Source organism: Agelaius phoeniceus, chromosome 1 (genome assembly GCF_051311805.1).
Source record: "Agelaius phoeniceus isolate bAgePho1 chromosome 1, bAgePho1.hap1, whole genome shotgun sequence".
Classification (NCBI taxonomy): domain Eukaryota; kingdom Metazoa; phylum Chordata; class Aves; order Passeriformes; family Icteridae; genus Agelaius; species Agelaius phoeniceus.
This window is the reverse complement of record NC_135265.1, coordinates 97,696,675-97,714,159: the sequence shown is the minus strand read 5'-3', so window position 1 is coordinate 97,714,159 and position 17,485 is coordinate 97,696,675. Positions and strand designations below refer to the sequence as shown.

At 35.5% G+C, this 17,485-nt stretch overlaps 1 protein-coding gene across 2 annotated transcripts in view; it reads right to left on the bottom strand.

Annotated features, from left to right (window-relative positions):
* The window catches only part of RTTN (rotatin), a 79,545-nt gene that overhangs the window by 1,582 nt on the left and 60,478 nt on the right, over positions 1 to 17,485 (bottom strand). For both annotated transcript variants that reach the window (XM_077183792.1, XM_077183801.1), the window contains 8 exons: positions 14,885 to 14,990; positions 11,485 to 11,579; positions 7,762 to 7,839; positions 6,211 to 6,337; positions 4,275 to 4,474; positions 2,231 to 2,498; positions 889 to 992; positions 463 to 532 (listed from right to left, as the gene is read on the bottom strand). In XM_077183792.1, the coding sequence (XP_077039907.1) occupies positions 463 to 532; positions 889 to 992; positions 2,231 to 2,498; positions 4,275 to 4,474; positions 6,211 to 6,337; positions 7,762 to 7,839; positions 11,485 to 11,579; positions 14,885 to 14,990 (1,048 nt within the window). The remainder of the gene's footprint in view (positions 1 to 462; positions 533 to 888; positions 993 to 2,230; positions 2,499 to 4,274; positions 4,475 to 6,210; positions 6,338 to 7,761; positions 7,840 to 11,484; positions 11,580 to 14,884; positions 14,991 to 17,485) is intronic.

The window sequence follows — 17,485 nt, the reverse complement described above, 5'->3', positions numbered from 1 at the left end:
TTAAGCAAAAATGTGAAGCTTTCAGAATGTCACTAACCCATGCCAGAATACTTTAATGTGGGAACAATGCTCTGTTCTGATCCCTTCTCTGTGTGGCTCAGCTCTGAGGCTGAGCACGGTTAGGCAAAGTCATTGCTAAAAGAACATTTTTTCTTATCACTAAATTTAAGATTTAAAGATTCACACAACTGTACTGTGAAAAGGCTTTTTATTGCAAGCATGATCAGACCTATACTTGAAAACTAACCTTAGTAATTATCTAAGGTGTTCACCTAAGGCATTTTTCTCCATCTCTATTTATAAGATGCCTAACCATAAGCCACATTGCTAATTGTGATTTTAGGGACAAAAGTATCCTTTCAAAAACTTGTAGCACAACAAAAGCTTACTGTGATGATATAAATTGAAATGCTTTAATGATGGAAAAATTAAGAGTTGGCATTAAGTAGAAATAAGACCTACTTTTCTTCACTAAAGAATAAGCTTCATCTATTCTTCTCCTTATGGATGGATTCTTCAAAGTCACTTTTGCCTGTAGCACACACAAACACACAAAACACAATGAGCTTTCTTGCCCGCGTGATCACTCCTTAATAGCAAAGTTTAAAAAATTACAATAATTCATCAGAGCATGAGATGTAGGAATTTTTAGAATTAATATAACTGTATCACCATATAGACTGCATTTATATAAGTAGTCACAAATTATGAAGGACAAACTGCTTCTATACCATGTTGTTTAAATCTCTCAGCCTCGGCAGCTACGCAATTAAAATAAAACAGAATGACTACTGTAAACTTTATTATTATTTACTTAGAGATTACTGTATTGTTTACAGCATAAAAGTATAACATTACAGTTTTTTCACAGATTTCTTAAATACTAACCTTCTGATAGTTGTGAAGCAAAGCCCAAAGCGAAGCAGCTCCTATTCTCTGAACAGCGGGACTGTTACTTTCCAAACAGGCAGACAGTACTGCAATTGCTTGATCTAATGAGACAAATAAAAAAACATGAAACCAAATGCATCTAGAAAATATAATCAAGAGCAATGCAAATATATTTACATGCCTCAGTAGATTGATGCTTGGAGTATACTTATTTTTATGACTAGTACTGGTATGGCAGAGGAATTACAGAAACTTTATTATCGATTAAATTTCAATATGCTCATAAAATCAGCACAGTACATTGAAAGAAGTGTTAAAAACAATATAGCAAAACAAAACCAAGTAATGCTAAAAAGTTAAGCCACCAGTAATAAAACATGAACATTATGTATAGCTATCAGCTATGCTTAGGGACTAAGTAAGCTCTGAAACTGTTTTATAACTCCCAGTAGCCACAATTAGAGCCACATCAGGATGGATATTAAGATGTTTCTATTTCCCTTAATACTTATTATGCACATGATTTGCAACCAATGAGAAATATTTGCCACCCCACTTTAAATGCTTTAATTTTCTAGAATTGCTCTGAAGCCAAACTCTTCCACTTTGCTTCTTCACTTCACAACAAAAAATCATAGATTATGTAACTAAATAATGTATATTTAATTAAGGCAGTAAATCCACATCTTAAGAAAAATAAAAAGCATGGACACTATGGAAAACCTGCTGAGAATTAGAAACAAAGACAGGAGCACTCTCTCTGCAATTAAATGAGGGAAGGAAACATACCTTCTACAAACAACCAAGAAAAAAATTCTGAACATATTGTTACATTAAATATATATGCCATGACATAACTTTATCACTATCATAAACATTTTTTGTACATGACAGGATATAAAATAGTTTGTCTCAACATTAATGATTTGCATAAACCAAGAAAGTTTTGTCCAGCTGAAAGATAGGAACTTCAATTATTTCAAACTGACTGATACAAAGAATCCTTCAACCCTCCCTGAAAAACTAGCTGTTTGAGAAAACTGTAACAATCCTTTCCTGCATAATCTGTTATTATATCCAAATTATCTGCCTAACAATGAATCTTGATTTGCTTTTGAAAACTATTTATTTGGTTTTCCTTTTATTATGTATTACTGTAATTGTCTCTCTGCCAAAATATGTATTCTGTAATTCTAAAAATTATTTTTTTATAAAAATGCTCTTCTAAAATACAACATTGAGTTCTTGGTCAGTAACCCAAACTGCCATGAAAATATAGTCTTCTGGAAGCCATGATATTCTCAGAGAACAACAGTTTGCATACCTTTCAGATACTTACCATTACCTAGTATCTTTGGTTTATTAGCTGGACTAAAACATATGTTATGTAGAATAAGAAGTGCTAGATGTTGGCTGCTTTTGTGCTTATATTTACACATTTCAATGATCTGGTCTAAAAAGCCATTTATCTTCATAACCATCTGTTGTCCATCTTCTCCAAAAGATATGTTCAGTAGCAGCTTTAGCCAGAGAGTAGACACGTTACCAGAATTTTTATTACTTCCTTTTGGCAATGAAAGAGATAAAAAGTTCTGCAGGAAGTTACTCTGTCAAAAGGAAGAAAAAGGGTTTAAGAATTTATAGTATTCCATGGCTTGTTTGCTGTTGTCTGACCCTCCAATCCACATACTTGACCTAGTATTACTAAATTTATACATTAAAGGCAACCCATTATAAGTCAACGCTTTTGAAAAAAATTACATATGAAAAAGAATCTGCTGCATGGTTAAAAAGTTAGTATGGTAACATACAGTTCCTTCTATAATAATTTATGCAGTGTAGATACATAAAAGTTGATCCAAGACAATATATTTCTTTAAAGACTAATTCCCACACTATATAAGCTTTTTGCTTTGTACTCATTGTTTCTACCCAAAAATAAGCTAGTGACATTTTAAGTGAATCAATGCACTATTGTTAATGTATTCTTGATTCCTTAGTTATTATTGCATGCTATGGACAAATGTTAAAGGTATCACAGAATGTCTAGAGTTGGAAGTGACTTGTAAGAACCTACAGCACCACTCCTCCCTTCACTGCCAGCCAGAGGAATGTCCTCTATTTTTGTAAGCTTTGAAGAAAAAGAACTGTGCACTGATATGACATAAACCATCTCAGCTTTGCCTCCACTTTAAGGAGATTGTGAGAAGATGAAAATCAATTCCCATGTTGCAAGAGGGAGATGTTCTGACATTAATTCCTCTAATGAAAAAGTTCTTTACTAAATATTCCCAGCCTCACTGAATCTTGACAATATATACAAGCATCTGGTTGAAAGCAAGCAACCCAGCATACAAACTCATTGTGGTTTTATTCATGTGAATATAATATTGGTAATTTAATTTTCACAGAGGGAATTGGTTATTCAGTATTGCTTACACTTATGAAAGCAGAGCCCAAGAGAGAGAAGGAAGTACTATCACACTAGAGTGAAACTCTGAAGAGTCTAAAAGCAAAAACAATTCACAGAATACAACAGCTATTACAGAAGAGATCTCAAACTCTGTTTCTATCAAAAAGTTTGAGTTTTAGCCACTTTGCAATGGTATAACCATGCTTTACATAATTAGCATTCCAAAAAGACCTATTTCTCCCTGCATTTCTAACAGGTAATTAGGCCCAAGAACAGAACATTGTTAATAGAGATCAAAACAAATTTTTGCAATTAATCAACTACTATAAAAGTTGCTAGAAATAAACTCACTTTTTATAATTTCTACTGAATTAGCTCATCTTATCACATCACTACTACAGTTGACTTTCTCAAGGTTTGAATGTATTTAAATGATCAAAGTTTAAGGGAAACAGATTTTTCAAAGCACATTTCATAAAACAGAGTAAGGATCATTCTATATACAAAATATAAAAAGACATTACATATGTTTGTGTAATAAGAATAGATTTTTATTCAACATCCAATAATTGCTTTTTTTTCCTAGAACTTTTACAAAGGTTATGTTTCCCACAGCTTACCTAATGATTTACACAATGTTTAATTTCTTGTTCATTCACATGCAGTTTGTTCTACAGCATACTGACTTGCTTGGTCCACTAGTGATAGCTATCAATATATGTGGGTATTAAAAATGGTACAACCCACTGAAACAGAGAGGTTACAAAAAGCTCTAGTAAAAATTGTCCAGACTATGAATATAACTGAATTACACTCTGCTCTTAGGCAACAGTAACACAACTGAGAAGATACCATGGATTTGATTCCCGCAGATGCATATATGATCACAGGACAGTCCATATTAAAATATGAGGGTTTATGAAAAAGGAAACTGCATCCATTGCTAAAATACAGATTACAATTTACTTACCTTCTGAATAATGCCTTTACAGTCATGAGACAGAGCAAGGTTAGATATTAGACAAAAGACCACTTGCTGAACTGGGCTGTTATCATTTGACACATGGGAAGCCAATTTCAAGATGTAATGCATTAATGAATTGCCAGCTGCACTTCGTGCAGAGGGAAGTGATGATTGTCCACCACTGGCCCAACAAAGTGAAGCACAACCTTAAAGCAATGAGATATTTATCATATTAGAAATGCAGATATGTATTTAAAAGAAAAACCTATAGAAAGAACAGTGCAACTGCTCAAACATTGAGATGGAACTTTTCAAAGGATTTGTTAGGTATCTTTTCTTTGAACCCCAATGAAGTCAATCAGACATGCTATGAATAGAATTGTGGCTGAATGTAGCACTTTACTGGAATAGGCATCTACTGTTCTATTGTTCTAGAATGTAAGAGGTAATTCTGCTGTTAAATAGAAGCCATTGCTCCGTCTCCGAAAGTCTCCTTAAAAACCAGAACATATATCTAATTATACAATTATTTGGAGGTTGAATCTGAAGGGATCCTCTGAAACTGGCTCAGAAAAAGAGGTCTCTGTATAATTTGAAAGGATTAATATAAGTTTCTTAGAATATTTTCCTGAGAAATATAAGCACTGTCTGCAGCTGTCATTACATTGTACAACAGAAGAATGCACAATCCTATGCTACAGAGCTACAAGTTTGAATTAATACAGCAGCAGGGAACAGCCATGTTACTGACCTAATACAGATAAATGCCTTCTGCACAAATATAGATATATGTCCTGTTCTTTAGTGGCACTGGCCATCAGCAACAGCAGGTAATTTCTTACATGGCAAAAGTAAACAAAAACAAGACAATGTTTAACTGTGACAAATATTTACATGTGTTTCTCTGACTACACTGAGCAGGAGTGGTTAACCAGTTCAGAATAGGTAAATTTGGAACACCTCATAAGCCAGCTATTCCGAACAGAAAGAAAAAACATGACTGATCAGAGAGCACGTGCTCTTATCAGCAAGGAAAATAAAAATGCAGCCTAGAGTCACGTCAGCTTGATTTCTTGCACATGGACAGGACATGGACAGGACACTACATCTTTATTTTTAACTCTGTAGCTGACTAATACTCTTCTTCAGCCCATATTAAAAAAAAATTCTTTATGAAAAAAGTAATTGCAAGTTCATTTAAGGTCTGGAGACATTAACTTAAAAAAAGAGTCATATTTTAACCATTAACTATTTATTTTAATGGTTATGGTATCCTGACAGGGAGAAAGGAACAGACACTTTTCTGTCTTTTCAAGCTACTTGCAAATCATTATTTATGATTTGCTAAATCTAAATAACCAGGATATGGAAAGAAAAAAATCCATCCTAGAAGAAAGTTCAGGCTTCTAGTAGTGGGGACAATTATCAATGGAAATAAAAGGTTTGATCAAATAAAAAGGAGATTGCTTATTAAAAATATACAGATGCAAACTACTGAGTCCAAGGCATAAATAAACTGAAGAAACTTAATACAAAATTGAATTTGATTGACTATTTCAAAACCAGAATTGTTCTCAATAAGGATGTACAGCCCATACAAAGTGCTGATACACTGTTCTCTATTAAAGAATTCCTAGAACAGTACTTCTATAATGTACTACTCAGTTTGGCAGGACATTCAGCAAAACCTTCAAATGTAATGGTTTGAATTAAATGCTATTTAATCCTTTAGTACAATTACACTCTTGCTAAACCCAACAGCTTGAACCAGATCTCAACAAAAGTCTGGAATGTATTAAAATCAAAACTCTCAATGGACTAGTGCTTTTACACTTTCCTCTCATGGTAGCAATAAACATTCTTTTCCCTTTATTATGCTTTTCTGTCTTAATTATTCTGGTAAAATATTTTGATGTATTCCACCATAGAGTGACTTTCATACCTGCAGGATAGTTTGCAGTGTAGACACAAAGCAAATGCAGAGCTATTTCCATTGAGGAATCATCTGCTAAAAGCCACGGCCACAGAGAATGCAGAACAGGAACAAGATGAGCTTTGAGTGCTGCCATCTACAACAACATGAGGAAGAATTTCAAATGCAATCAGTCCTTTGAAAATGAAATGTAGAATGAGAAAACCATATTTTTATCTTATGTTTTATCTTACGGTTTAAAAGACTGTACGGAGAACTGACACCATCATTTCAACCACCAATGAATTTAACTCTACGCCAGTCAAAATCAGCACATATCTTAATTACTGAAAGATATGCAAACAAAAGTAAAGTTTTATTCACTCCAAGTGTTCTTTTTCAAGAGCTCTCTAAAGTTTTATTCAACTCCTTCTAAAGTAGTTATTGGAACTCAAAAAGCATGGAAATACAAGAGTGCAGTTGTATACAGAGAAAATGATAGAAATCTTCAGTTATCAACCTCCTTCAATCCTCAAAGTAATTCTTTTTGCAGATCCTGATCAAAAGAAGAAAAACTTTCCACAATAATCTTAGCTGAGATTATGGCACAACCAAGTTATGGGGACTTCAGGTGCCTTATTCAGCCCCAAGGGTTCTGAATACAAAAAGGATGTTAATACAAACCCTGGAAAAGGGGTACTCCTGGAAAGTCAAGAAATCTTGTAGTTTTACCACTGCATTTGCTAAAAGTAGCCCAAGTTGCATAAACAGCACAAGTAAAACAATGCCAAGAAAAATTCAACTGTGAAAGTGGAAATAAATGTCTGAATGGTATCAGCAATAAGAAAGAGCAGTGATCAGAACAAATGAACACAGGAAAAAGTGAAAACAAGTAATGTTATATTTTCCCCAAGTTAAAAACAAGTAGGCAGAATGGAAGTTGAAAAGAAATTAAAAAGGACAGAGAAAAAAAACAAGAATAAAATGAAAAGACTTTCAAGATTTTAACAAGAAAAATGATTTTATAATAAATGGATATGAAAACAAAATTGTCTTTTGGAGGATTAATACAATTTCACTCAGATAAAGAAAAATAAATATCAAATTATTTTTTAGATTTTGAGTTTTATTGTGTTTTGCTTGTTCTGTTGGGGTGGTTTTGGGGTTTTCTTGTCTTTCAGAAAGGCAAAAAAGGTAAGGAGAGGAAATAACTTTCTAATATCTGAAATGTATCTTTATGTGCCTTTCTGGTGGCCCCACACTTTTCCCCACATTCATTTTTCATGTTGTATGCTTTGAAAATTAGAATTATTGACTTATAAAAAGCAGAAGTGGATATAAAAAATAACAAGACATCTGAAAACATTGGGAGATGATGTTTCCATATGAACACTATGTTCCTAATAGATGGGTGAAGTATTCTTAGGAAGTGGGAATAACAATGAAATATGAAGTATTTCTTGCCATTAATATCAAACTTAAATTTAGCCAGTTTGAAAATAACTTCAAAGCAGAAAAAAAAAAATTATCTTCATTCAGTAACTAAATGTGCTCATATTACTTCAGTATAAAAATACTTACTTTGCATTCTTCATTTTGAAAGAGGCAGTTTCTAAGGAGCTGCATTGAACACCTTAACTCCTTGATAAGGTTATCCTCCTATCCAGGGAAAAATAATTGAAGATCATCAATGTAAGACAGAATGAATTTTGTACAAGGAGGAAAGATATTTCAAAAGAAGTGCAAATCTAATGTATCAGTGTTTGGATCACATCTGCTCAGCAGTTTTTTTCTGATTTCACGTAGAATTCATCTCAGCTAACTTCAAGCACGTTTACAAAAGACATTTATAACCAGTAACTTATTATCCTTATCTCTCTTTATAACCCACAGAAACTACTTCTAGGGGCACCAATGTGACCAAATGCAGAAATCTGTAATGTTGAGCTCCATTTCTCTTACGACTAATAAAGAACAGGTGGAACCTTCCTGAGTATTTGTTCCATCCTAAAGCACACGTCTAAAACAAGTCAAATGAATCATTGCCTAGAAGAAATTATTTTTCTTCCTTGGATAAAAACAAGGTTAAATTAGTTTTGTCTTCAGACCCTGAGATGAGCTCAGTTGGAGCATGGTGCTAATAATGTTAAGGTTGTGGGTTTGACCTCTATACGGACTATTCATTTAAGAACTGGATTTGATGATCCTTGGGAGACCCTTCCAACTCAGACTATTCTGTGATCTCTACAGCAGGTCAGGCCAATCCATCCTTATATTCCCAGGATCTTAATTTCCTATCCTTAACTATAAATATAGAAGCTATAAATAACTTCCAACCTGATAAGAATATTACAGAAATAAATACAGACCTTTGGACAGTGAGGTGTTACCCTGAGATTCAAAGTACAAGTGAACAAAGAATCTATCTTCTTGACAGAGCTGTGACACTACAGGGCAGTGATGGCTGCCCTAACTCCTTTAAGGGTGACACACTAAACCACTTCTGAAAGATTATCAAATGTCAACAAGCTTGTTCACCACAGGATACTATTCCTGTCTTATCAAGCATAAAGGAACAAAAATGTAAAATAGAATTCATACTTAATCCCAGACAAGGTGAAGAAACAATGCATGCTTATAAATCCTAATGTGCTTATATATCATAAATCATATATTTGATGCCATTTAGAGATGAAGTACTCTGCAGTACAGCCCACTGCAAAAAGGTTAATGAAAGCCAGGTGTAGTAGGTCAGGAAGAAACATACAAGTCATTATTACAAATACATTTTATAACTGGTTTGTCTCACCTCTAGTCAAATAAAATGCTAACACTAAGACAACTCTCTTAAGACAAGAATTCTTTCAAGGAATTCTGTGTGTATTAATTTAGTTAATAAGTAAAATAGCATTAAAATGCCACAACCTACAACTCATATTTAGTGTACAAACTTCTAGGAGGTTGAAAAAGTCATGGGTTGCATTGATAGCACTGTTTAGATTTATTTATTTTAGGATATCTTGCTTTTTACTACAATAATATTTTGACACGATTTTTTGAAAGCTTGACTACTTCTAAATACTTTTCATGGTCTTTATTAGCATCACACTAATTATTGTGAAAGAAAAGGAATATCAAGTAAAACACCTCAGTTGACCTGAGAATGAAGCTAGGTAAAACATGCTTTTCCCAATAGTTAAGAGTTAGAGAAAGGAAAAAAGAAAAGAAGCTGTCATAACTTTCCTCTGAGGGTTGTGCCCTGAAGTGGGCAAAGGGGCACTTTTGTGAATGATCAGGTAAATCTACCATGAGAGCAATGTCTCAGTGTCCCCCACATGAAACTGTCATTATGTACCACATATGATGAACAGCACACTTACATATGATGCAGCAACCTACAGTCCCAGCTAAGCAGGAAATCTGTCACAAAGTCTTTGGCAAATCTTTCAAAGAATTTTCAATTAAACATAAACTGTTTTTATGAACTTTCTCAGAGGCTCCTTTCCTCCAATTTCATTCAAGTTTTAAATTTCTCCTCAACCCAAAAACTACAAAGAACCAGCTGACTTCAACATTATAGGACATATCTAGGGCAGGACACCTTTCAGCCTCCAACACTTGAAAAAGTAAAACGAATGTTTTTAGGCGATCTCAAGAAAAAATATGGTAGCCTTGAAATCTCAGGGTCAAACTCAAATTTTTTTTAAGAGTTCATTGTCATAAAACACAATTCCATACTCTCACAAACCAAGGCTAATGTCTGTATCAAAACCTCAGAGAAAAATACTACTTAGCTGACACTACAGCAATGCAGAAATACCCTACAGGAAGGTGTGTTCTGCAATTTCTGATTTATGTGGGAGTGGACAAGATATCAAACTTGACAGCAGAGGTTACTGCCTGTATTTTATTAATTCTCTTAGATGAAAGTGGCAGAGAACCAGCAAATTGCAACAAAAATCTTATGAAATTGTTGTATGATGGCAAGACATAATTTATATCTATATGTGGTAAAGAAGGCTTGGGGGACCTGAGAGTCTGGAAGAACTGGAAGGCAGGTTGAAAAACAAAGGCTAAATAAATGAACTGTGAACGGAGAGAAACTACTGGGAATGGAGACAGTGGAAGGACCACAAGTATGAAGTTAAAAAGATCCAAAACTGACAAGAAGTTAAAAAACCAGGGACAATTGAGTCTGATGACAAGAAACTGAGATGTCCAGACCAAGTTTGAAGGAGAAAAGAAATAGAAATAAAAAAGCCAGATAATAGGAAAGTAAAAAAGCTATTATTTACATGCACAAGCAGAATGAAACTAATTTTGGGATGGGAGGGAGATTGACTGATGCAAGAACAGACAAAACCAAAATAGCTAGCACTGGTTGAAAGACACTGAAAAAAACAACTTAAGAAAACAAAAAAATATTATTGTGGAAACAAGATGGAAAAAATTAGCTGGATTAGATAGGGCCATAAAGTCAAGACTGAAAGTCCAACTAAGTTTGAAAACAATACTCTGATATTGCTATAAGATAAATATAATAAATTACAAACATGACAGATTACAAAAGGATGAGATGTGTATGTGAGTGGATGTCTGAAAGTGAATTTTGAACTCTCAATCAGCCTGCTATTTGCTGCTTTCAGCCACGATGGACTAATTGCTAATTCTGATAACCTGGATGAAAAGTGGGAAATCTTGAATCAAAACCAGTAATTCAGAGGCTGATCATGTTGTACTTTGCATGTAGACTACTGAGTTTAGGCAAACAGAAGCTTGGAGTTCTGGAAAGAAAAGTTAGTGGAAAAAAGAAGGATTCCTGAAAAGAGATTGCCCCTCACAGAAAGAAATGGGCCCCAAAAGAAGAATGTGAAGATCCTAGTTGGAGGAACAATCTGGCAAATGGGAGAAAATCCCGAGGACCAGAGAGATGCATGGAAAAAAACTACCAGGATATGCCCAGGGGCTTTGTCCAGTGAGCAACCAAGACTGGGCAGCTGCAAAGTACAAACCAAAGTGATTTTCTGTCTGACATTCCTGAAGTAGCAGCCATCTCTATGTTGGAAAAGGTAGTTGAGACCTAGTGAGACCTCTGGGTGGAAGAGTGTGTGAGATAATTAAGTTGGTAAAAGTTCTAAAATCATTGAATTTTATAGAAACTCCAGTATCTGGATCCACTACAAGCTGTCATTTACTTTGTCTCATCCAGGACACAGACAAGCAGCACCTGCCTCAAGAAAACAAACAAACAAAAGAAAACTGGGAAGTGCCTTATCCTATCAGTCTTCTGGTTTTTATAGCTACCTTTTTTCTCTGTGCTTTCCCAGGCTTTAGGGAGTCCAAATTCAGCTGTGTGTGGATGTTCTTCATGTTTTCTATACAGCTGTCTATCAGGTCAGCTGGAAGACAAAAACCAGTAAGATTTATAATTACATTCACAATCAAAAATGTTATTTTAAAAACCAAAATATCTTTCTGGCAATGATCTTCTTGTCTCTACTTGCTATCAGGAAGTAGCAAACACTTTCTGAGATTAAGTGCATCTAGCTGAATGCTCTCAAGAAGCAAGAACATATTTGAGTCCTCTTGCAACAAAGTCCCATGAGAGGAATGCCCAAAGGAAGGACTGGTAAGATTGAGAGGGGAAGATGATTTGGGTGGAGCAGCTAATAACTCATAACTCTTCAGGATATCTTCAACGATGCTCCTTAGAAGCGTGAAACTTCAAGAGATTAAGGCATCCATTGATTTTACCTAACCTTTCCCTAACAACAACAGATCCACTGCATTCTTTGTGAGACAAAGCAAAGCAACCATTCAGGTGACTTCAAGGGCAAAATGTCGAGTTAGGCTCTTTTCTTTGGATCTAGAGTCTTTAAGTCACTATAAGATGATGGAGTGACTATGTAAGTGGAGAAGATAAGAGCTACAAATATTATCTGTCTGGGCATCTGTAAGGATTTTGACATGGTCCTTTACAACATCCTTCCAAATTGGAGAGTTAAGGAATTGACAGGTGGACTGGATAGGGATGAGGTCATACCTAGAGGGTAGCAGTCAATGGATCAATGTCTAGATGGAGAGTGGTGACAAGTGGTGTCCCTCAGGGATCCATATTGGGACCAATATTGTTTAATGTCTTCATCAATAACATAGTGGGATTGAGTGCATCTGCAGCAAATTTGCAGGTGACACCAAACTGAGCAGGGCAATTGACACACCTGAGGTCTTGGATGCCACCCAGAGGGACCTGGACAAGCTCAAGGTCCAAATGGACCTCCTGAAGTTCAACAAGGTCATGTGCAAGGTGCTGCACTTGGGTTGGGAGAATCCCAATTATCAATACAGATTGGGAGATAAAAGGATTGAGAACATCCCTGCCAAGATGTAATTAGGGCACTGGTGAATGAAAGGTTGGACATGGCCAGGCAATGTGAGCTCACAGTCTAGAAGGCCAAGTGCATCATGGACTGCATCCAAAGCAGAGTGGCCAGCAGGGCAAGGGAGGAGATTCTGCCCTTTTGCTCTGCTCTGGTGAGACCCCACCTGGAACACTGCATCCAGCTGTGGGGTCCACAGCACAGGAAAGACCTGTTGGAGCAAGTCCAGAGGCAGATCACAATAATCCTGAGAAGGATCTAATACAACTATGAGGACAGCTGAGAGGGTTGGGATTGTTCAGCCTGAAGGGGAGAAGTCTGATGAAAGACCTGGTTGCAGCCTTCCACTTAAAAGAAAAAGCTTAAGAAAGATGGGGACAAACATTTTAGCAGGGCCTGTTTTAAGGGGTAATGGTTTTAAACTAAAAGAGGACAAACTTAGGCTAGATATGAGAAAGAAATCTTTTACAATGAGGATGGTGAAACACTGGAACAGGTTGTCCAGAGACATGGTGGATGTCCTACCCCTGGAAACACTTGAATAGGGCGCTGCATAATGTGATAAAGTTGAAGCTGTCCCTGATTATTGCAGGGGGCTTGACCTAGATGGTGTTTAAAGGCCCTTTCCAATGCATTCAATGATTCCATGATATTGGGATAATTCGAGTTGGAAGAGATGGCCTCCAGAGGTCACACACCCAATCTTGTCCTCAAAGCAGAGCAAGCTCTAAGCAGGCAAGGTTTGCCTGCAGCTTTACCCTGCTGGGTCTTGAAAATGTCCAAGAACAGAGACAGCAGACTATGTCTAGCAGTACTTTACTGCCTTCAAAGGGCAAATGTTTATTTACAGGCAGTTTGACTCTCATGGTTCAATTTATGCCCATTCTTTCCATCCTCCTATACCATGGACTGCTGTAAGAAACCCATCTCCAACTTCTTCAAAATCTCATAGGTCCTCCCAAAGCCTTCTTTTCTCCAGGTAGAACATAAGTCAACTCCATCAGCTTCTTCTCTAATGACAAGTGAATACAACCACCCTGATGGCCCTCTGGGGAACCTGTTCCAGTTTGCTGACGTTTCTTGTACTGGGCCAAAACTGGATGCACAATTCTAGATTTAGTCTAACAAGTGGTAAGTAGAAGAAAGAAACTTTCCCCCTTGATCTAATGGCTATGTTCCTGTTAATAGACCCCAGGATGCTGTTAGTCTCCTCACATTCAGCTTGCTGCCTACCAGGCCCTCTTTTCAGCTCTCCAGTCAGCCTCTACTGCTGTAAGGGCTTGTACCTTTTGAGGTGCAGGACTTTGCATTTTTAACTTAAAGTAGCCCTTAAGAGCTGAACGGGTGATGCTAGAGCTGCAGGTATCTTTAGAACACTGCTTTGAGCCCCAGAAGTTGTCTTCCTCTTTTCTAAGGTCTGTGTTGCACAACAGCAAGGATGACTTGATGGCTGCTCTAGCACAGAATGATGCACTTCCTGCAGTGGAAGTGCCTCCACAGGAAGCTGGAACTTAGATGATCTAGTAAGTCATCAACAGAAGAAGCAGCCTGACTGAAGTAAGGGCTGAGTACAGAACAAATACACTGGGAAAGAGCAGAAAGGGTAAGACCTGAAGTTGAGTTTTCTACCACTATAGGGATCAGACACTGCACAGATCTGTCTAAGCAATCAATGTCAGTGTACTGGAGGTTACAGAGTGGAAAAAACAGAGATGTAAAGTACAGGAAAGCACCCAAGACAAAGTGCACTTGGACAGATCAAAAGGTGTAAAACACATGATGCATGAGAAATGCAAATTCACAATTCTCCCATGTTCTAGAGGGCACAAGAAGCCTGTGATTAGAAGCTGGCTTACTACTGTGAAGGGAAGAAAGTCCTACTTAAACTGTAAAATGCGAGCAAAGAACCAGGGAAGAACAAAGCTGAGAAAAAGAAGTCTCCTCTAGTCCAGGTACAGCCAGAACTAAAAACACAGGGGATACTTTCACCTACACAAGTATTGGAAGATACTGCCAGTGAAAAATCTCCAGTTTCTAATGGATGAATATAACTTTAGTAGCAAAAAGCTAACAGGTCTCTTACTCCAACACAGACCTGTGACTTCACCACAGGGTTTTAAACTGGTTATAACATAATAGTTCATCTGTAGCTGAAAACTTAAATTATTAATAAGATTTCTTAGTGAAAATCTGAAAAAAAAACCCTGCCACTGAAACCTAGGTCTTCTGCTTTGAAAAAAAAAATTACAATCTAAAAGTAATATGTAAAACACCTGCAAGCATTTGATTCACATAGAATTAAACTTACATTTTGAAATGCTCACCTTCCAAAGCACATTTCTGGGCATTTTTACTGACAGCTAACAGAGACAACAGTGCATTTGTAGCAACTTCTTTCAGCACATCCTTTGAAGATTTTCTTTCATAGACCTACAAAAATGCAATTTCATTACTGAAATGAAGAAGTGACCATATTAAAAGTCGTATTCACAGCTATAAGTAGATTGTCAGAGTCTATATTTTCATTTGGATGATTTATCACTCTATTTCTAAATAGAGTTCTCCCTCTCTATATTCATGTTTATAGTCAGTCTGCATTGAAGTGTTTCGAGGTTTTTTCAAACTAATTTTTTTTAATTAATTCTTTCTTCTTTTTCTCCTAAGCCCACTCCTCTTATTCTTTTCTTAATATTCTACTTTTTTAAGGCCTAGATTCCAAATCCTGGCATTTCATTATTTTCTTAATATTCAGGAATAGGCTTGGTATTGCAGACAACTCACTGATATGCCTTTAGTGCAATCTCACCTTCCTTCTACACAACGATGATGAAGAGATCAAATACAGTGAAATTCCTTCCAAAAAATCATTGAGAGTTATTTTAGATACTCTTACTAACCAGTGAAAAATGGTAGCTTGTCTTAGTTTTGTGAGGCCTTTGTGAGCATCACCACATTTCTAATAACCTAAGTATAATATCTGTTTTCAAAGGAATATTTATTTGGAGTCATATAACAAGATAGTTGAAAGACAAGGAGCACTCTGTGCTTCATATATTATTCACTACAGAATTTTGTCTATCTAGCAATTTTCCCTAAAACACCATGCCAGTTCTGACATCCAAGATAATAGAAAACACCATCCACTGCAATCAGAAAAATATAGGAAAATAAGAACAGTTGCTGGATCATAGTAAAGAGAAAAACATATTTTGAAGCTAGCCAAAAATATAACATCTCAAGAAAACCTTAATACTTTAGACAGAAATCTCATGAGTACCTATCCTCATATCTACCTATATCTCACAGATTTTAATTCTACATACACCATGTATTAATGGACTAATAATTTTTTCAGATTTTCATATGCAATAAAATATCAATGTAGGCTCTAAGGTCATAATTCATTGAACTGTTCACTGTAACTAGGGGTGAGAAGGTCAAAGGATATAGAATAGTAAGTTAATAACTAGAAAAATCCCAACACCTCATTGATAAGGACAACTGGCACCAAATAAAAGCACTGAAGCATGGACTGGGTTCTGTGTTCATAACCAACAAAAAAGAAATTTACATTTAGACTACAACAGTTTTTATTAGATCTGGTGTGAAATCTCAAATCTACCAGCAACACAAGAATGTTTGAAGTCAATTAACTGTTTTTCTGTTCTCATAGGACACAGTTTCTTTTCAAATTAAAAAATTTAGATGTTTGAGTACTTAAAAGCTTAAAGTTTAAACTAATTGACACAAGCCAGGAAAGAAAAAATTGTTGAATTCCAGCGATCTTGCATAGCCTAAGATGTAGGTTGTGTGACTTATCCACTCAAAGGCTTTTGCCCTAGTAAATTTCTAAATGTTTTTACTTTTTCTTAATATTCATTAATACTTTAGTAATACAAACATATTTCCCTATCAACTTCTTGGGTATTTTCCTGTAAGTATTATGTGGCAGACTAGAACTGATCCAATAATTAAGGTGAGTTGTCTTGTATCTGTATCTTTTTCAAAAGTTTTAATTTCATGTTACGTTTTCTAAATTTTATGTTGAACACTAGCAAAATTCTGTTCTTTCTTGAAGCATGCTCTTCTATGCATTTTTTCTTACTCTGCCATCAAGAACTGCAGTTGATAACAAAAAAAGAAAATTTATGTCAAGCATAGGGAGCACAAGTAATTAAGAATTAATTAATGATTAACTACCAGTTGAATGGAAAAATAACTCCAGAAATTTATAATGCCTTGTGCCAAAAGATTCTATAGTTTAAAACTATTATAAAAGTATTAAAATGAGAATAGATACTGAATTATTTTCTGAAATTATGTTCAATAATAAATTTAAGATGTCCCATAAATCTGGCTATGTTAGTCTTCACCTACTGCAAGTTAGTTGCAGGGGAGATCACAATCTATTATACTGTAAGCTTTACACCTAGGAAAAAAATGTTAGGGCCAAAATTTGAGAGTTTATATATAGATTATGATTCTCTTCTTAATTTTATTTCTGATCTTAAGCACACGAACACAAAGAATAACATTTATATACACAAAACAATCAAAACCTTTCAAAGTCAGCATGTGCACTTACTAGATTTCTTGTATGTGATAATGAATTCCAAGTTGAGACCTGGTCTTCTAATATTCACACCTGTACACTGGGTACTAAATTAGCATTTGCCACTGCATATATCAGGTATTCTGTAGATTTTATGTATTTAGGATGACTAACAGAGATGACTGTTTTTTTGAAAAGTCTCCCATCCCTTTTTATGTTAGCCAATTATTTGCCTGACTGCTTCTCTTTGAAAGTACTTCTCCTGAAGAAAGTCCAAAACCTTTTTGGTTGTTTTTTTCATTTTTAATGGCAATTTTGTTTAGGTGTTTGTTGTTTCAATAGGTTACTTTACATCCCATGGGCTCATTCCACT